Source organism: Drosophila mojavensis, unplaced genomic scaffold, assembly GCF_018153725.1.
Source record: "Drosophila mojavensis isolate 15081-1352.22 unplaced genomic scaffold, ASM1815372v1 contig_19, whole genome shotgun sequence".
Lineage (NCBI taxonomy): Eukaryota > Metazoa > Arthropoda > Insecta > Diptera > Drosophilidae > Drosophila > Drosophila mojavensis.
Window position 1 is genome coordinate 3368354 of NW_025318726.1, and position 22408 is coordinate 3390761.

At 43.3% G+C, this 22408-nt stretch overlaps 2 protein-coding genes across 7 annotated transcripts in view; both read left to right on the plus strand.

Annotated features, from left to right (window-relative positions):
- Window positions 1-22408, plus strand: part of LOC6572195 (hemicentin-2) — a 99713-nt gene that overhangs the window by 35294 nt on the left and 42011 nt on the right. For 4 of the 6 annotated variants that reach the window (XM_032728301.2, XM_044007828.1, XM_044007829.1 and 1 more), the window contains exons 2-8: window positions 14925-15052; window positions 19229-19457; window positions 20715-20858; window positions 21036-21230; window positions 21638-21786; window positions 22009-22120; window positions 22221-22341. In XM_032728301.2, the coding sequence (XP_032584192.2) occupies window positions 14925-15052; window positions 19229-19457; window positions 20715-20858; window positions 21036-21230; window positions 21638-21786; window positions 22009-22120; window positions 22221-22341 (1078 nt within the window). Of the gene's footprint in view, window positions 1-14890; window positions 15053-19228; window positions 19458-20714; window positions 20859-21035; window positions 21231-21637; window positions 21787-22008; window positions 22121-22220; window positions 22342-22408 lie in introns of those variants that run through there. The other 2 variants (XM_001998308.4, XM_044007831.1) reach the window with 1 other exon arrangement.
- On the plus strand, window positions 1778-3467 carry LOC6572197. The gene is made up of 5 exons (XM_001998310.3): window positions 1778-2259; window positions 2504-2566; window positions 2648-2776; window positions 2838-3003; window positions 3063-3467. The coding sequence occupies exons 1-5, from the start codon at window positions 2221-2223 to the stop codon at window positions 3275-3277; spliced, it is 612 nt and encodes a 203-aa protein (XP_001998346.2). The 5' UTR covers window positions 1778-2220; the 3' UTR covers window positions 3278-3467.

Consider the following 22408-nt stretch of genomic DNA (forward strand, 5'->3'; position numbering starts at 1 on the left):
GTTTTGAGCATGATATACTATATACATCTATATCTATATATTTATATATGGAAGATATGTATGTGTATGTATATAAGCAGACAAACAGTGCTCCTCATCTGAGTAGCGTAGCTTTCTTGTTCTCCGTTAAATTGAATATTTCCTATTTCATCAGAGCAAAAGTACTGCAAAGCTCCCATGAGCACAGGTCCTTCCCTGTACTCAATTGTCTTATTATAATAATAATGAACAATGGCATCATAAACTTGAATATGTCAATACTCGATAGCCTGCGCTATATCTGACTTCAAGTCATCTCTTAGTTGTAGCGACTAACTAAAACCATGTAGCCTCAGCCTAGGCAACGGCTCAGCAAACTAATTAAACATCTGCTGTTCTCTGCATGGAAAATGTGCCCTTCCAGCGGCACAATTTGTCAAAAGTGGACTCGTTTCTATTTACTCACACATACAGTGACGCTCACCTGAATAGGTCCAACTTTTTTGAATTAAAAACTTATATCTCATCAGGGAAAGCTGAACTCTGAATGAAATAAAAATGTTTGTTCATATGTCTGTCTGTTTTTATACCAATTTTGTATCTAGATAGTCCAGAGTAAATGTAAAACTAATTCATTATTTACCAGAATTAGTAATACTTTGCATAAGTAAAATAAATTTCTTGTCCTTTACAAATTTAACGAGATATTAAAAATTTAAATTATGTGCTCTATCGTGAGAGCTGACCTATTGTAATGACTCGAAGTGTCGCCCGAATACAATTCCAGCAGTTGAATATCATGTTAGAGGAGGAATTTAAGCTGCTTTGCTGCAATCGAAGGGAAGAGTTTGTATGGGGCGAGGGGGAGGAGCTGCCACTAGAATAGCTTATTTGTGCATATAAGTCTACCTATTTCCATTTACTTCTGCCATGAATCAGTTTTTCTGTTGCGCCAGCTGGCGAGCTCTCCTTATGGGAATAATTCTCACAGGAAAATGTTCACAAATATCTGGGCAACTCTTTGCAAGGAGCTTCACGTATTTGCGCTTGGACGTAATTTGGATGTCTGTCTTGGGCGCATTTTGTCGATTGACAATCGACAGTGGAGCAGCGTCAAAGGGCGATTGCTTAACTGCACTCCATCAACATAAATCACTCATACGTCACGTTAAACACGCTCAAAGTCCGAAATGACGGCGCGTTTACCGAGGACTGATTCGGAGGCCGCCCGCGAGCAGACATGGCCATAAATTAATTGAAGCTGCCACATCAGGGAGCCAAGTCGCGAATTGGCATCGCGTAAGCTGCAATTAAACTGTAAACGCGAGAAGCGAACAACGGCAATGGCAACAGCAACAGCAACAACAACAACAGCAACAACAACAGCAACAACAGCAGCAACAGCAAATTACAACCATTTACAATTAATTTGAACAACACTTGCCATGCAAATTGCGTGCCATGGCTCATAATTTCAACTGGCACACACACACACACACACACACACACACACACACACACACACACACACACATAAACATAATGGCAAGAAGTCAACGTTGGCATTAAACAGCGACGGGGTCAACGTGCAAACACTCAATTAGCATATCAATAAATCAAGAAAAAGTGTTGCCCCCGCACAGCAATCAGCTCGCACGGCGCCCAAAAATTTAGTTAACAACGCCAAACAATTTATTAACTCGGGCCACTTGCTGCCAGCCCAATGGCTCCGCCTCCGGCTCCTGCTTGACTCCTGCTCTGGCTCTGGCTCTGACTTTGACTCTGACTGTGACTCTGACCTTGTTTTGCTGCTGCGTGATGTTTGCGTGCCAACAATATTAATCATGGCCCCGGGCATCGTCATCGATGTCCTGCCGCTGGCCTTGGCCTGGGGTGGCCTGCGGTGGCCTACACTCGCACCTGTATCAGGCAGGTGCGCTGGCCGAGTGCTCGTTTGATTGAATCGGCCATAAATTAGAGGGCATCCTTTGTGCATAGTTCGATTTATTTTTGGTCGCCGCCAATTAAAACGTTTGCCAAACGCCAGCCAGAGCGCTAGACAAACGCAACTGCCACGCGCACTAATTGCCCACTTTGATGATTTAATTTATTTTAATTGGCAGCGCACTGAAAAGTGCGAGCACCAGCCATGAAATGTGCCCCATCGGGCCACATTCAATTCAGCTCTGATGCGAACTCCAAGTAAGCTCTCCGCCAGTCGCTCCTGACAACGCCCGGACAATGCAAGCAAAAGTCGACAGAAAGTTGGTTATAATACTCGTGAGTTGGCTCAGCTGTAAAGACTTCAATTTCAGTTTTCAAATATCCATGAGATACCAAGTATCTCCGACTCCTGCTAACCGTAGAAATATTTATTTTTCATATTTGCTGGCACTTTTAATTGCAAATTCCAAAACGACAACAAGCTGACATACTAACTCAATATATATATCTGATATATTCAGAACTGAACTTCATACACGTTTATAGATTAAAATTTAATGTCATCTGCATACATTTTTAGCTGTCTCTGTGTTTTTATGCCAAAGCCGAGCTGAGCTGCAGAGAGATGCGCGCTAATGCCACAGTGAGTGACAGCCAGAAAAAAAAGAAAATAGATAGATAATAACATTAAAGCGTCTCTATAAATGCATTGAATCCCTGACAGCGCCTGTCCGCCCGCTGCTGCCAGCTGACGCGCACCAGCCTGGACCCGGGCTACGTGGAGTGTCGCGAGGCGCTGAAGCTGCCCAAAAAGCGACGATTCAGCTTCGCCGAGATGTATACCATCAACATGGTAAGCTGGCAGCGCGACGCTGCGGCGATGTGTGCAGATTATTGAAAGTTCTTTGCTGCAGTGCCTCGAGGAGTGCAACTATATAGGCTCTGGCTACATTGAAGTGGACCCGCCGTACCGCCTGGACATGGTCCGAGTGCGGCGCAACTTGGAACAGATCCTGCCGCAGCCACAGGAGACGAGCGTGCCCTTCATGTTCGATGCGTACATTAAGTGCGAGGCTTATCGTGAGTCGCTGCCCCGCACTAACCCGAGTCGAGTTTTAAAATGCGCTGCCAACTTTCAGGCGCCCAGCACACGGCTCGCTTCGCGCTGCACCTGCCGGAGATTGAATTCATAGAGGAGAAGTGCAACCCCTTTTCCCTGCACGTGACCATCTGTGTGCGCATCCATGCGATGCAGAAGTGCCCCAAGGAGTTCTACACGAACAGCACCGAGTGCCGCATGGCCCAGGACTACTTCACCAGGTGCGTGGACGACATCGAGTCGAATGTTGCGTAGGTGCAGCCACCAGCCACCAGCCACCAGCCACGCCCACACGCCTTTGAGGCGATACGTGTAAATGAAATGAAATGAAATGTAGAAAAGTTCTGGGAGTTCTGCTCGCATATAAATTCGTGTTGCACTGCAACAAAAGCGAACAAGCACCGCTTCGAAATAAAAGAAAAAGCCATAAAAGTCATAGATGAAATATGGCAATTTGACTTGGCTCACTGTGTGGGTTAGCTTTTCATCTATCTGAGTGTGTGTGAGTGTGTGTGTGTGTGTGTGTGCTCTGGACTCACACGCTATGCAGTGTCAAAACTGCAAATTGAATCACCCTTTTCACATACACATGCACACACACACACTCACCCACACACACAGAGAGACATGTGCTAGCATGTCAATGTCCGCTGCTGCTGACTTTGCATAACTTCGTCTGTTCCTTCAAACTTCGAAGCGTTTTGGCACTTGCTTTTATATACTCTGTACGAGCAGAGGCAGCGGCTGGCTTGCTCTGGCTCTGGCTCTTTACAGCGCATAAATAGATGATGAATGATGTATTAAGGAATTCGCAACTAAAACACAACTCTGCCATTTACTGTCCACACTCTAATTCGCCTTAAGCTGCATCTACAGAGTATTTGGGGATCCGGCTAGCCCGTTCATAGAGTCTTTTGTGGCTCTTGTTTGTTTCTTTTTGCTTGCACTTTTTTGTTTTCAGTGTCGAGTCAGCAGTAAAAGTTGACTGGCATCGCTGTCGGTGTGTCTCTGTCTGTATGTGTGTGTGTGTGTGTCACAGGATGTGTTATGCAACTGAAACAAAGGCAAATTTATGTTTTAGTCCAGCGCCTCGCAGCGCCTGCCAACAGCCAGCAGCCAGATGCATAGAGCCTGCAGCCATCTTGCAGGTCCTGCAGCGTCAGGTTAAATGGACTTTTCTTTCAATTCTGTTTTTTGTTCGAAACGTCCTTTAAGGCGTTTGCTTCTGTTTGCGCTTGAGCCTTAAAACAATTAGCACATTACTCGATTTCTCTCTTTCGTTAAGTCCTTTCGATGTCTTCTCCTGCCGGCTTTGCCTAGCCTTGATTTGCCACTGGCTGACAATCAAAGAGCTTTTGCATTTTTCTTTAATTACGCCCTCAAGTCAAATTAATAGCAAATGATAGTCACACACACACACACACACACAAAGAGACTGAGAGAGAGATAGAGGGGGATTTCTAGCAATTTGTAGCCTTTTCCATTTGCGGCTTTGCTGAGTTTTACACTTTTACAGTTTGCTTAGCCAAATCAGAGCGCACGTTTGGCCAGCTTTCAAGGAAATTATTTTCACAGACAAAGTCTGGCCAAGACGGTCCAACGTCTGCCAGTCTGTCAGTCTGCCAGTCTGCCGGCGCTTGGCCAATGAGTTGTAAGAGTTTGCAAGAGGCCCCGCCCATTGCGGACCGCTGCTCAAAGCACCTAATGACCACTAGGTATTGCCCATTTGTGTGCCAGCTAATTAGTTCTGCTCGGCGCTTCGCTGCGCCACAGTCGAATAAATGGCGTCGAGTGCTCGTAATTAAAATAAAAATCCACTCGGAGCAACAAAAAAATAAAGTACTTCAGTCGGGACTAGGCAACTAGAATATACCCTAAGCTACATGCTGCACTTTCTCGATCTATGGTACAGTAGTGTCAACTTATATTGTTCATTGCGACGGAAATTCTGGAAACCAGACAAACTTATATAAAAAAAACCTGTATGGTGCCTTGAACGTCTTTATAACCGGACTTTAGACTCTAGATCTGGGTGCCCTTGATGATTTCTCCCTTCGATAGTTTAAAGAAACGATAATTTCGATTAATCTAATAGCTCTACTTTCTAATTAAAACTATTTAAAAATTTTTCAAACTGATTTAAATAATAATACGAACCAAAGCTGAAGTTGACATTACAGTAAATAAATGAATTAGATGAAATATGTACTAAAAACCATTTTAACTGTGATTTTATGGAACTTTGACTGCAGAATCAGTGGAGTATCGAATAGAATCCATCAATACTATTGATGGCACTATCGCATTAGTATTAGCTCTAATGTATAGACACAAATATAGTTACGGGACTCAACCTGTTAAATTTGTTTAATGTTTGTTCTGTAGTAAAAAGCCTTTTGGTAATATTCCACATTGTATGTCAATTAGAAGAACAAATAAAACCTATTCGATACTCTCAGAGTTTAGTCGATCCCATAGTAAACAAAATATTCCTGCTCAACTAACCTGTTACATATTCAGATAAGTCATATACCCTATACGCACACGATGGTTGGGTATACAAATAAAGTGGAATATTATAAAGTCCTGCCTCAGGCATGTTGCACGTGTGTCTGGCTGGCTGGTTGGTTGGCTCTACGGCTGCCTGGCTGCCTGGTTGCCTGGTTGCAGTGCAGTCAGTTAGCCCCTGCGGGGCAACGGGGGGACGGGAGGCTGCATAATTCATGCAACCACTGCCAACAATAACAAGCTGGTGCTGTCGGTGGTGCTGCTGGTGGTGCTGTCGGCGATGGGCGGCATGCAATCAAAATTATTATAATTGCGACGCGTTCGCCATTGTGCGACAACAATGACTTCCGCTTCCGCGCTGAAATTCGCTTGTCTTCGCTGTTGCTCGTCCTGCTCGTTATTCGTGTTGATTGTTGCTGTTGTTGTTGCTGTTGTTGTTGCATGTGCGACGCCTGCATCTGCATTGTTTTTAGGCAACTCTTTGTACGACAATGCAGATAAAGGGTAGAGCTCTACCCACCCCTCCCGCTCGGTGACGGCGGCCGCGTTGGACTGTGGGAGTGCGACACATTAAGTGCCTACAAAAGACGCGCGACTAAGTGAGCAACGCCCCCTGGCAGGCGCCAAGGTCTGGGGAGCGGGCGAGACAGCGCCTAACGTGCTCAAGTGTTGAAAAGCAACAGAAAATGCTCGGTAGGCATGCGAAAGGGTAGCAAATAAGAAGAAGTGCAATTAACAGTGGCTGAGCGCAGCTCTGATTAGCCGAGCTCTGTCCGCAGCTGCGATAATGCCCGACCTAGGCGCAGGCTAAGCTCGAAAAGCACAAAAGCTGCTCAAACAAAGCACACCAATCAAAGCACATGGGCTGAAGCAGAACTAACGGCATAATTTGATTTGTACTATGAAGAGAAATGCCAACGCCAATAATATGTGTGCCCTGAGTGCGATATTATGATTACGATACGATACGATATTATGATTATCGCCATCACAACTTTGGCTAAGTGCATTAATTGAAGCCAAGTGTCGGCAGCCATCAGCCACCAGCCCTTCCCCCCTCGCCCAGCGTCCAGCCTTAACAGCTGCCTAGCAAATTTCGCCTGCCTGCTTCTCGGACGTATAATAAAGTGCATTTTAATTAGTTTAATTAATAAGCAAGAAAGTTTCTACTTGCCAATCTATGAGCACATGCAGCCACATCCACACAAATTGAACGTTTGTCCCAGCATGAATGAACTTCTGAATAGAAGCGCTGATTAGTGAGTAGAGCAATGCCATGCGATGCCAGGACCTCAGCGCTGGAGTCTTATTATATGTAAATACTTGCTCTGGAGTTCTCTGGTATTTCGGAATCAATACCCTATAAGAGTGTGTGCGGCAGACTTAATTCATGTGGTTGCAACTGTAGATACGATATATAACGTTAATACAGTGGCTCAAAACTGATTTCAACCGAAACTAAAAGAGCTATCCTTAAAATTTAAACGCCAGTTTGTAGTCTAATGTTTAAATTTATACATGAATAACGCACCTATTTCATAAATGTTTTACAAACATTACAATCAGCCAACAGAAGTTGTTAAGGAAACTCTTAAAATAAAAAATATTTTAAAAAATAATATTTTTTTAGTTTTTAATATGTGTGCCATATGGCAAAAGTAAATAATATTCAAACAGATAAAAACATTTCCCTGCCTATTAAATCGTGAGGCTGTAATTAGATATTTCAGTATATGATATTTGAGTATCTCAATATATGCCTAGCTTACAGGGTATTTAGCTTCTGTCGACATGCAGCTCATATTACTGTCTGCTGTACATGCCGCACTTTAATTGGTTTATTTATGCCCACAAATCAGTGCCAGGAACACACTCACATTGCACGAAAGGTCTGCACGGGAGGGGGGTAATTGTTGCATCAGATATCAGACGTTTATGGCCTCAAAGCAGGAGATTTGAGATACATTTTAATTAATTGTTATTACGCTTATCTGTCACACGGAGCAAACGCCTACCCCACCCGCCTCCGGCCTTTGTTTGACATGTTAGCTATGGTTCGTGCTGTTGGCTTTTTTAATTGTTACGCATACGCCAGGTGGATCGACACAGACACCCTTTGTATATTAATGTCAACGCACCGTGTGAGCTCACGTCGCTCTTTGTGTGTGTGTGAGTGTGTGTGTGTGTTCCGCTCCCTTTTCATTTAGCTATTCGGCTGTGCTTCGCGTGCCTTTCACACTGCTCTTCCGTCATCAGGGAATAACCTGTCGCCATCCAATTTCACTGGGTGTCAGATTTTCGCTGATTAAACATGCGCGCATATTTCATATTTGCGTGGCGTTGCCTGCTGCATGCTGCACTCTCCCCTAATCCCCAAGTGCACTCGATGCCGACAGCGACTGCTAATCGATCTGCTCGAGCTGCGGGCCGTCCGCGCCAAAGCAAATAAAACTCTGGGTCAATTGGAGCCGAGCAAAGTGCTGTCCGCTGGCTGTGACGCATAGAGCGCGAATAACATGTAAAGCAGCGACCGAGCATTAAGCCCAAGTGCCCACTTGACAGGCCCATGAATACAGCTCACCCGCACGCACACACTCCGGGCCATCTGGAGAGCGACACTCGGCCACAAATATTACAATGTGAGAGCCCAATACAATAAATTAACGAGCCCTGTTCGCAGCTACAAATAAATGCATAAATTTCGAGGGTCAAACAGCAACAACAATAATAACATAATAGAATAAAAAATAAATAAAACTGCGTAACGGCCCATTTCGCACCACAGTCAATGAGCTATGAAAATATGAATGAAAAAAAATCAGAGCTGTGTGTGCTCTTAAAATGTGCAAGTTCAAATAAATTGAAAAAATATACTATTTTACATTTGCTGCTGGCCAATTATTAGAGCAGATAACCTCATGGATAGCTATCAATATCTAATTATTGGGCTATCGATATTAAACTATAAAAGTAGCAACGGCACCCGACTTACAGAAGAGAGTCAGCAGGAAATGAAAAGACTATTAAATTCAGTTCGAATGTAGTGAAAGTTAAAACATTAATTAATTACCAATTATATAACTCAAGAATCTTAAACATATCAATTGTTGCTGCTGCTACAAATATTTAGTTTTCCACAGTTAGCAAGCTCCATGAGTAACATGACGATATAATTACACTATAATTATATAGATTATTTCTACAGTAAAACTAAAAGTTTGAGTCTAGCTGTTTGTCTCATTGTGAATACTTTGTAGAGTAGCCTTTATAGCCGCTTTGGCCAACAACCTTAGATAAGAGCTTTTTCATATACATACGTATATAGCATTGTCTCAATTCCTCCCCACTTCAAACACCCATATGTATATTTACATATAAATTTACTTTATTCGATTATGCCCAATACCATCGAAGCTTTTGCAACAGACTGCAAATGTCACAATTTCTTAATAACAGCAGAAAAAGCAAGGAGCTGGCTTCGTGGGGCTGTTTCAAATTACAAATCATTTTTGGTAAATGGAAAATGTGGGCGCTTGCTCAGCCTTAAGTCAAACTAATCTTTGTGCCATGTATCTGTGTGCGTGTGTGTGTTTGTGTGTTTGCATAATAATAGGAGGGCTAATCGCTGGCAAGGCTCTATGTATACATTTAGTTATCCAAAGAGGCCGACAATAAATCTGCTGAAGGCGCATTACGTATACGCACTATTCACACAACACCCTTCAGATACTCGAGCGAACGTCTTAATGGCAACTGAAGTAGTGGAGCTTAGGAAATAATGACAACAGCAACCACACACTCATATTGAGTTGGATAAGAGAGGTGAAAGCCCTGCGTATTGCCTAGTAGGGTGGGGGCAGGAGGCAGAGGAAGGATGCGAATGCAAAGCAAAAAGAAGGCAAGTAGAAATCTGTTGAATATCAAATAACAATCACTTGGCAAGCTAAATATATCATTATGCTTAAGTAGGTGGCCGTATAACTGGCGTCGAGGCAACGACATACAACCACAAGGATAACGCAAGGATCCCATTTTAGCTAAGCTCACACACACACGCACACACACACATGCACACAGTGAGGGGTGCCCGCACTGGGACTCAAAATGTTTTGCGCGTTTGCTTTGCTTTTTGTTGTTGTTGTTGTTGTTGCTGTTGCTGTTTCTTGAGTTGTTGTTGATTCTTTTGTTGTGTTTGGGCGTGTCGGGCTCGCCTTTTTTGTGTAGAGCAAACGAGTATTCCCTGTTATAATCCCCATGGCTTGCATGTTTGCTTAGCACCTACTCAGCGTATGGAAGGTGTGGGTAGCAGGTGCAAGCGCTGTGCGGGGGCAGGGGGACGCGGCAGGGCAGCTTATTTGCTGTTGTTGCTTCTTCTTATTCCATGTATGTGATAAATTTGAGAATTTACAAATCATCGTCCATATTTGATTTGCATTGAATTTTTTATCGTATCTGCTTAGCTGCCAACACCTCTTGAGCTCTCTCTGTGTGAGTGTGTATGTGAGTGTTGCGCCTGCGGATCGAGCTCGTTTGTATTTCATAGAATTGCACAAGAGACTCACAAATTGCTTTCATTGATTGCCGCCGACAAAGCCAGGGCAAAAAAGACGCTCTCAAACGGCGCAGCCAAAGCACCGGGAATAGCTAAAGGCTAGGCAAAGGCTGCAAAGTTGCAAGGTGAGAGTTAGCTGGAGAGGGGGCAGAGGGTGGCGAGAGTGCAGCGCGAATTCGCATTGGGAAATGGCCTTAAATTGTCTTGTACCACAAGGGAGGGAGGGACAGGGCCACCCATCTGCCGATTGCCCCAGAGCAGATTCAACGAGTGAGTAACGCAGTCTGAGAATGGTTTATAACGAAGGCCATAGCTGTGGCTATGGATATGGCTGTGCCTAGTTGACCCGCTTTCAGTGGAGCCGCACTTATGCCGCGGACATCGACGTGAAACTATTGCGCTGCAATGCATCATCCAGAGTAAACAGCGGCAGGCAGCAGCCGACTCCAGGCGAAGCTCTGCTGGTTACATGCTGAACAGCAGCAGCAGCAGCAGCAGCAGTAGCAGCAACAGCAGCTTCCTGCTGAACTGAAGGGAATATGAGAGCAGAAAAATGTGTTTAGGGGGGAACCGAACAAAGTATTTAAGCCCTAAACAATTGAAAATAAATAAAACGAAACGAAAACTGAGGAGCGAAACACGAAAAAGCGAAATGAGAAACGCGAAAAGCGTGAGCCAGACAGTTGGGACACAATTGACGGACACGCTACTAGAGTAATTGTTATCCTTGTTGGCTGTGCGCAGGCACGTCGCGCACTCGAAACGTGGAGCCTCGAATGGAGCGCGGACTAGAGAACACTACACAAAGCACAAACGCCACTTGAGCGTGGCACGCGCGCCATCTCTCGGCCAGCGGCAGAAGCAATGGCAGAGGCAGGAGGCAGGGGCAGGGGCAGAGGCTGGGCGCAGAAGGCAGCAGCAACAAACAGTTGCAACAGCAACAACAAAAAGCTGTAAGCAGCACTCAGCGGCACGCTCTCAAGGGCTTTGGCAACGCGGCTAGAAGAGGGCGTGGCAAAGGCAACTAAAACTGCAATCTTAAACTGGAAATTGGCGTTAAAGCCAGCAGATAGACTATATATATAACAAGTAAGAAAGCTCTAGTCGAGACTGCTCGACTAGGAGATACCCTGAACCCTCTAAGCTGATATTCTAATCAGTCTGCACTTCTTTTCGAAACATACACACGCACGTATTAGAACGCGCTCTGCTAACTGCGCAGTAAGCAGCGACTGCGCTTGTGCTGCGCTGTAGTGTGGGCAACATTATAAGAATTTATTTGTTGAATAATTTAATTTCTAGACGTACAATCTTAATGAAACTTTTAGAGCGTAATCATATGGTAAAAATGTATGTACATTCCAAAGCACACGTCTCTAGTACTTGAAATACGCCTTTTACAAAGGTGAGGATGAGGGGGTGGATATAAGGGTGGGGGGTAAAATACAACAAAAATCGAAATTATATAAAATTCATATAAGTCTACATTAAAAATTTGGAAGCTCTAGCTTTAAAGGTGTAGGAGATATAATTAAATAACTAGCTTTCGATAAGGTTTTTAATCGATAATAAAATATCGGGAGTAATTATCGATATATAAAGAAAAACTTGATATGCGCGTGATATACACGGACCTAGGAAAAAAATTTCAAGTCTCTAGCTCTTATATCTTCTGAGATCGACGCGTTCATACATACGGACGGACGGACGGACGGACAGACAGACGGACAGGGCCAAATCGACTAAGCTCGTCGCCCTGATCAAGAATATATATACTTTGTGGGGTCTGCCACGCCTCCTTCTGCCTGTTACATACTTTTAACAAAACCATTATACCCTGATTTCCCATTTTCAATGGGTTCAGGGTATAAAAATATATATATAGAGAGAGAGCTTTAACTGCAAAATATGTGAAAATATGTGCATACGTATTTAAATATTATTTTTATATATTATTGACAAAAGTAGAGTCAAGTTATCAACAAGAGATAAAGTAATAGAGCTCATCAAATGTAATGGTATTGACTTCATCTATAGAGTTTCCATCTATGATAACTCTATTTTTATCTGCGGGATCTTCTAGATAAGTACTCATGAAGTCCTTTAGCCCATCAAATGAAAATTTACTGACTTGATCTATAAAGCTCCCTTCTCTCTGCTGAACAATCCTTAGTTCTCTAATAAAATTCCTTTTGAGATCATTTAACTCATCAAATGAAACTGTATTTCATTTCATCTATATTGCTTCCATTTATGAGCATTCCCTTATTATCTGCTGAATAATTATTGGCGATAAAAGTTGATAAGATCATTGAATTCATCAAATGAAATGGAGTTGCATTCATCTATAAATTTTCAGTTTCAAATGAATTTTTATTTAATATATGGAGTTTCCATCTATGAGCATTCTTTTATTATCTGCTGAATAACCATTGGCCCTATAATGAAAGTCTCTATCAGATCATTTAACTCATCAAATTGTATTTTATTTCATCTAGCGAGTTTCCATCTATGAGCACTCTGCTTTGTTTGATCTGTTTATTTGTTTACTTATTGGGCTTTTGACTTTTGCCTTTGTTGTTTTTGTAACACTGAAAACGCTTCCCAAGTATCCATTCCGATGGGGACTTATTTACTTTTAATATTTCTGTTTGTCTCATGCAAATGGGCATGCTTGGCCATGCGATTATTTATTTGTATGCGGGTCCTTTCGATTTACTTTCGATTTCCTTGTGCCTCGCTGCCTTTCAATCAGGCTCGATAGGGCTAGAAGCAACATATGCGTGGGTTAGGGCTGCTAAGATGTGGCATAAATCAAATGTCGCCGGCATTGGCAACAACATGTCAACAGCACAGTTGGCTGGCATGCCAAATGAGTCTACAGCAGCGCCAAAATGCAGCCAATTCGGAAAACGCTGCAACAATGGGAAACAGTCCATGTCGATGTCGTTGGCCTGGTCGCCCGTCTACGGCCGATGGGCGATGCGAGAGGGGAGAGTGCGATGTGGACGTTGCATGCGCGCTAGGATGGAGGCCGCGTTCGTAATTGAAATACAAAGCCAATTTATTTACGAAATGCGATAAAACGCAAACAGCGAGAGTGGCTGGCAATAGCAGCAGCAGGGCAAGAGAGGCAGGAGGGTAGGGAAGGGGAGAGAGCTCGATAGGTAGCGGGACCAAAAACGGTTACAGCAACGGGAAGATGAAATAAAGCATCAAAGTGGCAATCACGCCAATCACGCGTAATAAATCATTGCGTGAGTGTATGCGTGCATACTTATATATAAGTGTGTGTGGGCGTGTGTGTGTGTGGGTGGGTGTGCAGCCATGTCAAAAATGACGACAACTCAGCTAACGGCGGTCACGTGTTGTCAGCACACGCGAAACAACGCCAACTTACACTAACACGCACACACGCACGCACACTCACGCACGCACACGCATGCGAATGTTTGCTTACGCTTGTTTATTGACGGCCATATATAAGCGGATGTGAATTGGCCAAGGAAACGAGATTGGTGCTGCTTGTTATTATGCAAATATTCATTAAAAGTCCAAAATGCTTTGATTAACTCATGACAGTTGCAAGAACTTAGCCAGTCCGTGCTCCAGCGGAGTGGCGTGCCCGCTCCTCCAGCATCTCGCTGTTTCCGTACCATCAAGAAGAGCTCCGGTTCACCTCACGTGGCAGCAGCTACAGCAGCCTCGGCACCTGCTTTTATCGCTCTCAAGCAGCCCGTGTAATTTCCAGCTGTAATTGGTGTAATTGAGTGCAAGAGCGAAGAAAATATTCAACATGCCAGCAATTAACATAAATTCCCGCCCAGAGACAAGTGGAGCGCCATTTTCAGGCGCCGACTGCCAAATGCACTTTTACATATTAGTCAAATCTAAATGATCTGAGATACTATTTGAAACATATATCTATATACATATAGTAAAATTAAATGGACAAAAAAAATTAAAAATAATGTTATTAAAATTATAATATTAAAAATAATATTGCATTCATATGCATTCAAAAATATAATTCTTATTTTTTATATGTTGATTCAATACTTCTTAGTTACATTAATACAAGTGATAAACTACAAATTTTATATATAAAATACAGAAATTTATTTAATAATTATGAGTAAAATTAAATAGTAAAATAAGAATATTATTTAAATAAAATATTTATAATGAATATGATATTGCCAATTTTAATACATGATTTTAACTACATGACGGACAATGAGGAGTAAAATATATACAGAAATTTATATATATGCAGAAGAAAAGTTCTTGGGCACAGATTTATATAGACACCCAAAAGTCAGTAAAGTCCCGCTCCATAGGTAATTCAAGTGCGAAAAGAAGCTAACTTTGTTTCAGTGTATGCTAAAAGAGAGCGCAGTCAACTGATAATGAAGCGCCCATGATGCTGGGCGTGGCAAGTGGAGAGATAAGCAAATGGCTGCCGCAGTGCGCTTGCCACGGCGAGTGTCGCTGATAATTGCCCGCGTGCGTGACAAATGCAGGACGCAGCGAGCGATATTAAAAATATAGCATACTTACATGCGCATGCGAGTCTGGGCGGTGGGATGGTAAGCAGGGGGTGGGTGAACGCGTGCTGCTTATTTATGATAGTATGAAGCAATGTCAACGCGTTGCCCTATTAACAATGCGCTCGAATTGTAGCGCAGATAAGACTGAAGAGTGGAGGGTGGGGAGGGGAGGGTAGGGCAGGTAAGTCCTGAAATGATTGTGCAATAAACAGCTCGGTCCATTCGAGCACATTTCTTATGGCCACGTGACACTTGCCAATGCTCATGCGGATTGTTTTCTTTTGTCTTGCAGGAGTCGAGTGCTTTCAGCGCTTCGCCGAGCAGCCCAAGTACACGGAGGTGAATCCGCGCGAGGATGCGCTGCTCACATGCAAAGTAATCGATATGCGTGGCTCCTGCTCCTGGCAGAAGGATAACAAGGTAATCATGCGGAGTACATATACAACAGCCGCTAGTTGTTCATTTCACATACGATATGAGGCTCCCCTGTTTGCCTGCAGTTTATAAATATCCCAAGTTTCCACACACACACACACACACACACACTCGCACGGCGATACAAATGAACATAACTAAAACTCATTTCATATGCGCAGCGCGTCCTGTGGATCAATTAAGTGTTGTTTCTCGACTGCCTGCCCTGCCCTGCGCTGGCACATGTGCTGGAACTGCCTGCCAAAAGTAATTTACGCCCTTTGGCTGGACGATCCAATAATGCGCGTGGCTATGACCTTTGCCCTCGCTGGCCATATGTGCGTCTGGGCAGGACTTCTTTGCGGCTCTGATTAGAACCACGGGGCTGGCCAAAGTTTTAATCGAAAATGCGTGACAGCTCGCACCTAAGCCTTGGGCACTCACACACGCACACCTACATATACACACACACACTCTCTCTCTCCCTCTCTCTAACACAGCTATAGATACCTACAAAAGTCAATTTGGTGCCGCGTTACATGGAAATGCTATTATGGTCAGCATCCCAGGGCTTTGGTGATATGCTTGCTCTCTTATCGACCATATATTTAAATTTTTCTCCTGCATTCCATACAGGGCAATGATTAACCTGCTTGGAAATGTTGTTAACGTTTCTATGCACAAACCAAGCAATTTGCCAGCAATGCACTTGAAAATACTCTCTCTCACTCACTCTCTTTTTCTCTCTCTCACTCACTCTCATTTGATATTTTGCTCTTTGTGTAGACAATTGCCCTCAGAATCGTTGAGAAAACTTATTTCAGCATATCCAACTTGCATTTGAGGGAAATGCAGAAGATGTATAGCTGGCCATAAAATAAATGGAAATATGCATAAATTAATACGGCAGTACAGGAGTCGAATAAGATATTGATTGCTGACAGAAACAGACAAAGAAAACAACTTAATATTCATCGAATAAAATTATAAATTAAAAATTTCTTTAGGATTGATTATCATATCTAGAGCAATAATGATATCCAGATAGATAGATCTCATCCCATATCCTCATTGAGCTCCTTATATTCGCCCATTAAGTTGACTTCCTTTCACTGGGTATCTGGCAGCACAATATATCCTCTTTGATCTGTGGTCTGGTCAGCCTTATTCCTGCTTGTTGTTCGGCTCCATTTTGGCATTTTGGTTATATGTGGCTATTGCCGTTTGGTATGCGGCCAAAACATATCCGTGTTAATTTGCATAGCAGTCGAAAGAGGTCAGCAGGATGCATTATATGTGGCCATGAAGAGAGGACTCATTATGGGACTGGCCCGGGTCCAAGGCAGATGAGCACTTGGGCTTGTCTTGAGCTCGGAGAGCTGAGCTGATGCTGCTGCTTGTTATTCATGGCATTTGCGTGCGTTTGTAGCACAACTTTTATTTGCTCCTTCTGCGTCCTTCGATGCTCCTGGAAGCCTCGGCTGCCTGCTGTTGTTGTCTGAACCACAGTTGCTTATGCAAAATGAAGTGCGGGCAGGGAAGGCAACGCTCCACTTGCATGACAAAAATCACAAAGCATTTCAAATGCACTTTTTCATATGCTGCACATTGCCAAGGATCGTATCGCATTGGGTCGAGTCGTGTCGCATTGCATCGCATCGCATCGCATCGCATCGCATTGGCTCGATTTGCAGCATATACTTAAATGTTTACATGCTTTGTGCCTGCAGGACACTAAGGAGCAAAACACATGGATGGGCATGACCAAACAGACCATTTGCATGCATCGAGTGTCTCAATACACACATACATATGTATACTATATACTATACGCTTTATTCTAAATACATATATAGTTTGTTTGCCTTCATTTCGAATTCAACTTATTTTTGCATATTTATAGCAATTGTTGGCATGTGTTTGCTTTTCAAACTAACTTGCCCATTTTTGCATAGCATTTGTGTAGCTGTCTCTACAGTATTCCTTTGCATCTCGATATCTTAAGTAGACAACTTTTATGTGTCTCCAACTGAGAAGCTGGCACTTCAATTGGGGCCAAGCACCAGTTCATAAATACCTTTTACGAAATGCTTATTAAGAGTCGCAATCGAGCAGAACTTTGAGAGCGAGAGTGCCCCAGGAGAACAGAGAAGAGCGGCGTATTGATTTCGAGTAGTTGCAAGAGCACTTAACTATCTCTGCCAAACAGAGCGAATCGAGACTGAGTATAATTGGGACACAACAGTTTTGTGACTCTGTCTATATGTATAAATAGATATTGGGTCAGTTGAGACAAGAATAATGCGATTACTAATAGAACACATCTAGTTGTAAATATAATATGACATTCGTTCTTTTATTTTGCTAGGAAAAAAAGACTAGAGAAATGTCTATTTATAAAATATTTGGCCATTTTTTATGTTATAGCTGTTTAAGGCTAATATCCCATTTTTAATGAGTTCTCAGAGAAAATTTAAAAATATTTTAAATTTACACTTTGGGCTTTTTATTTTAAATCTTATATCTCTTTTTAAGAGCCATTTCCCACATTTCAATGGGACCATGGAAATCATTTTTATAATTTTTATATACATATCAAAATCTTACTTTATCTACTTTTTTCTCTTTAATATATAGCTGTTATGAGACAATTTCCCATTTTCAATTCAGTTTATGCTGAAGAAGAAGAAATTCATGGTATTTTTGTTATATATTCTGATAGCTAGACATTATGTGCCTTGCAATTTAATTTTTGTTTTTTAATACTATATATCAAAGAAAAAGAGTAAGGCCTGTGCTCTTAATATAAATAAAACGGAAATCCATCTACTCTCTTTTCTTGCTTGAGTACGAGGTATAATCAGACTAAGAGCTGGCTGGCAAAGCAAACAGAACAATGCCAAATGGATGGGCAGGCAAAATAATGTCAATAGGAAACGATTTAGTTCACGTTGAGGGCGCTCACCACACACACATGCAAATGCACACACACAGACACACACACACACACAGTAGCAGGAGACAACAAAATATTTGGTGGTATTCAAAATTGTTATTTTGACAATTGGCAGCGCTGGACGCCAGCATTGAGTATCATCTCCTTTGTGCTCTGACCAACAGAGAGAGAGGGAGAGAGAGATAGAGAGAGGTAGAGTCGCTTAACCTAGGCTTCATAGCTGCAGCTGACGACCATACGATGGCTGGCCAAGATAGTACCCACAAAAATGTCAAAAGGAAAACGAAATAATAATTTAAATAAGTCTGGGAAAATGTAAATGTAAATGCCTTAGGCCGTAGCTAAGGTCGAATGCAAATGAATACATTTATATATGGGGCTGTACGAATATGCGAATAATGAACGTATGCGAATGGATAAATAAAATATTTACCATTCAGTATGTTGTCCAGTTCCAGAAGTATGTATTAATTAATTGAGACAGGGGCTTGCCCCTACCTGGGCTGATGTTTTCAGAAAGAAAGCATTTGCGGCGACATCTATTAATTAACCCCATTAAGAGACGAGACAATGTTTAAAGGACTAAACGAACTGACAATTGGACAATTGGACAATCGCACAGCGGGACAAGGACAACGACAGCGCATTTAGGAGCGAGGGGGCGTTGCACGGGACATAAATACCTAAATGCGAACGATGCCACGCTCAAAGATCACTAATTGTAATTTAATTTCCAATTAGCAAACAAACTAATGCCAATTTAGAAACGGCAACAAGCTTCCAGACGACGCCGACTGCTGCTGTAAGTGGAGTTAAACGACACGTAGTTGAAAATGGCAGCAGACTGCTAGCAGGCGGTGCCGAGTGGGCGCGAGGAGGGGCAGAGGGAATTGTGGCAGGTTACTGGGCTGGTTCACTGACATTCAATACCTAAACTCTGTTCTCTATCTCTCTATCTCGGCGACTATTTGTGTGTCGGTGTGTGTGCGTAGACCAAATTATGCGCCTGACTACATCGAAAAGTTAAACATGCTGAACATGTCGTTGTCCAGTGGCCCGCCCACACTATTGCATTGCCCCGCTGCTTACCATCCTGAACATCCTCAACATCATCATCAACATCATTATCATCATCATCATCCATTGTTTCAGCAGATGTAGTAATGCAATCTTCTCTCCCTTTCTCTCTGCTTTCTCTCTTTCCATCTTCTGGTTTTACCTTACAGCCTGTCGGCATCTATCTGAAGAAATACGAATGGGCACGTCCCTTGGGCGGAAATGGCGCCTTACATCTGGATCTGCATCCGCCCCCGCCCAGCGGCGGCGACTGCTCCCTGTGGATACGCTCGGCCACCTTGGACTTTGACGACGGCCTCTGGGAGTGCCAAGTGACCGCCAGTGATTTTACCGCACAAGATGCTTTGACTAGTCAACCGGTGCGATTGGTTGTACGTGGTGAGTGTTAATCCACCAGCTCAAATCAATGTCATGCAACGTAACGTATGATTAATATTTGGGCTGGAGCCCGAATCAACTGGTGTAGCTGGTGCAATGCATCTGCGACCTTTATAGCGCAAGGGTATATATTATAGTCAGGTAGCTCAAAGAGGTCTTGTAATAAGTGAGTGATATATTAGTTAAGCATTATATAAAAAAAGTAAGCTTTAGTCTGGGGTTCCCGTCAAGTAAATAATCAGATCTTCAACGTTTTTGCTTCACTTTTGAATCCTTGATTTATATCTATGCAACATCAGTTTTATAATTTTTTGCTTACTTAAAAGAAAATCTGAACTTGCAATTGCAATAGACTGCTAAGATGCACTCTATAGTAAAAGGACGTACGCTTGACTCAAATCACCGGGTCTCGCTGTCATTTGACCAAACGATTTCTTTAATAACTTCTGCTTTACTTAATGGATTTCAATGAAATTTTCAGCATACGATTTACATATTTTTCTGTATATTTATTAGTTTTGGAAAAATTGAAACTAGTTTACATGTCGCCTATATGTGCATCTGAATTATGATTTAGAAACATTTTTGACTTTAGGGCCTCTGTTGAAAATACAGTAAAATCGCAATTGAATTATTTAATCAAATTGCAAAGCTTTGAGAGCCTGGCTCTAAAGAAATAAATTCCAATTCAAGGTCTATAACATTTACAATCGATTCAGTGAGACTGGAAACTTTATAGAATATATTATTATGATTGCATTAAACTTGATATATGCAAGCTATAAACAGTTTACCTCTAGATCCTTAGCTCGCCGCATTTGTACATACTAACGGACGAACACTTATATTCAGACTGACATATGGACATTTCTAGATTATGCCTGTTCAGGCATGCATATGTATGTATGTGTAGGGGAAAAGAACTCTATTATATCGATGATGACATAAAGTATCTATAGTATATTTATCGTGTCATATGACTAAAGGCAACTGCCACTCAGGTAGTAAATTATAATGAGGTTAGCCGGTCTGGTGTACGAATAAAAATGGAATAAAAGAATATGCATCCGGCACTTTTGTATAGCTCTCAAGTGTGACGCAAGCCAGGTGATTTAATTAAATTAGTCTTAGGCACTGCTGCACGTATAGCTGACATTTATTGCTGACCGCCCGAGTCGTATTAGTAATCTGTGTTTGACATCCCTCCCCTCTCTCTCTCTCTCTCTCACTCCCTCTCTCTTTTTTACACACATTCAGTGGCGCCGCAACGCCCGCGTCTGGAGTACGAGAGCGCTCCATTGCCGCCGGGACACAACATTACGGTGGACGCTGGCGCCGTGGCGACTGTGAAATGCGCCTCACATTATGGTAATCCGCCTGCAACGCTCAAATGGTATTTGGGTAAGTGTCGCTGCTGCCTGTTATCCTTTGATTGCACTTGTTATCCGGGCTAGCTCGCTAGCTGGCTGGATGCCTGTGACATTGTCATGTTAATTAATTTCAACGATTTGCTCTTCCCGCCCTCCTCCCCCCTTGCTCACTCTAACTATCTTTCTGTCACTATCTCGCTCTGGACAGGCGACCAGGAAATCTCGCCCATGCACCCGCAGCTGAATGCCACCGAGCCCGATAATCCACGCACCTGGTCAGCCACCTCGGTGGTGCAGGTGTCCGCGATGCGCGAGCGCCACGGCGACATTCTGCGCTGCGTGGCCTTCCACGAGAACTACGAGGCCAAGTCGGTGCCAGTGGAGGCCCGCCTAGATGTCAAGTGTAAGTCGCAAAAACAAACGAGACAAGCAAAAAAAAAAAAAATAATAATAATAATAATAATAATCATTAAAAACTAAATAAGTAACTCAAGCTTGGCTAGACAAAGTATGTGCTGTCCTTTGAGCGAGCTGATTGCATTTAGCTGCACTTGGCTTAAAGTCAGCAAAAGTTAAAAGACATTGCAAACAGCTGTAACAATTCAATTAGCCACAATTTGCAGCAATTTCCTGTTTTGTTAAGCAATTCAAGATTTTGGCCCCAAGACGGGCGAGCACAAGGACAACTGTCGAAGTTGGCCGCTTGTTGTTGACTTGTTTTGCTTACTCAACATTCTATCTCTCTCTCCCTCTCTCTCCCTCGTTTTGTCTCTGTCTAACCCGCTCTTCTTGTGCTTGTGCACTTTGCAGATGCGCCAACCATTCGTCTAATTGGCTCACCGGAAATCGACTTGGAAGAGGATAAGGATGCGCTTGTGCTGCGTTGCGTGGCCGATGCCAATCCGCCGGCCAGCATCGTCTGGCGACGTGCCGGACGCTCCGAGATAGCCAGCTTGCAGGTAAGCCAGACCACCCTCCCTCCCTATCTCTACCTCTCCTTCCCTTCGCTCCTTCTCCCCATCGAACGGCATCCTGGCAGGCAGACTCCTTGCCAGCTTGTTGTTTATGTTGCTACGGAATTTCGACGTCTCTCGCCGTATTTATCTTAAGTGTAGCAGAAATTTGTAATTGTATTAAATTGCTAACTCTCTCCTTCGGGCCGCTTCGGTCGCTTCGTTTAGGAAACGCTGCAATTGCGTCCTGTCGGACGGCGAGACGCCGGACTGTACACCTGCCAGGCGCAGAACTCGGTGGGCACCTCGGAGCAGCTGTCGGTGCAGCTGGACGTGAAATGTGAGTCCCTTTCAATATTTATCTTGGCCGCGTTTGCTGCTCTGCTAACTTTTGCTTAATTTTGTATTGACGCTCGCTTCCTCTGTTTACTCTGCCACAGATCCTCCGAAAATTATTTCAGCCGGCCCGGACCGCCTCACCACAGCGCCGCTCTTCAGTCCCGCCGCCTTCGAGTGCGTCGCCGATGGCAATCCCATGCCAGCCTACAAATGGGTCCAGAGGTGAGTCCCCTTTACCCTAACCCGATCCAGGCCACTCGAATTTCCCTGCTGCATACTTTTGGGTGTC

Bases quoted from the DNA above. Each gene is read 5' to 3' on its own strand.
- LOC6572197 (XM_001998310.3), top strand. From the start codon at position 2,221: ATGCAAGCAAAAGTCGACAGAAAGTTGGTTATAATACTC. The intron at 2,567-2,647 runs GTGAGTGACAGC...AATCCCTGACAG, and splicing joins AGATGCGCGCTAATGCCACA to CGCCTGTCCGCCCGCTGCTG. The intron at 3,004-3,062 runs GTGAGTCGCTGC...GCCAACTTTCAG, and splicing joins CATTAAGTGCGAGGCTTATC to GCGCCCAGCACACGGCTCGC.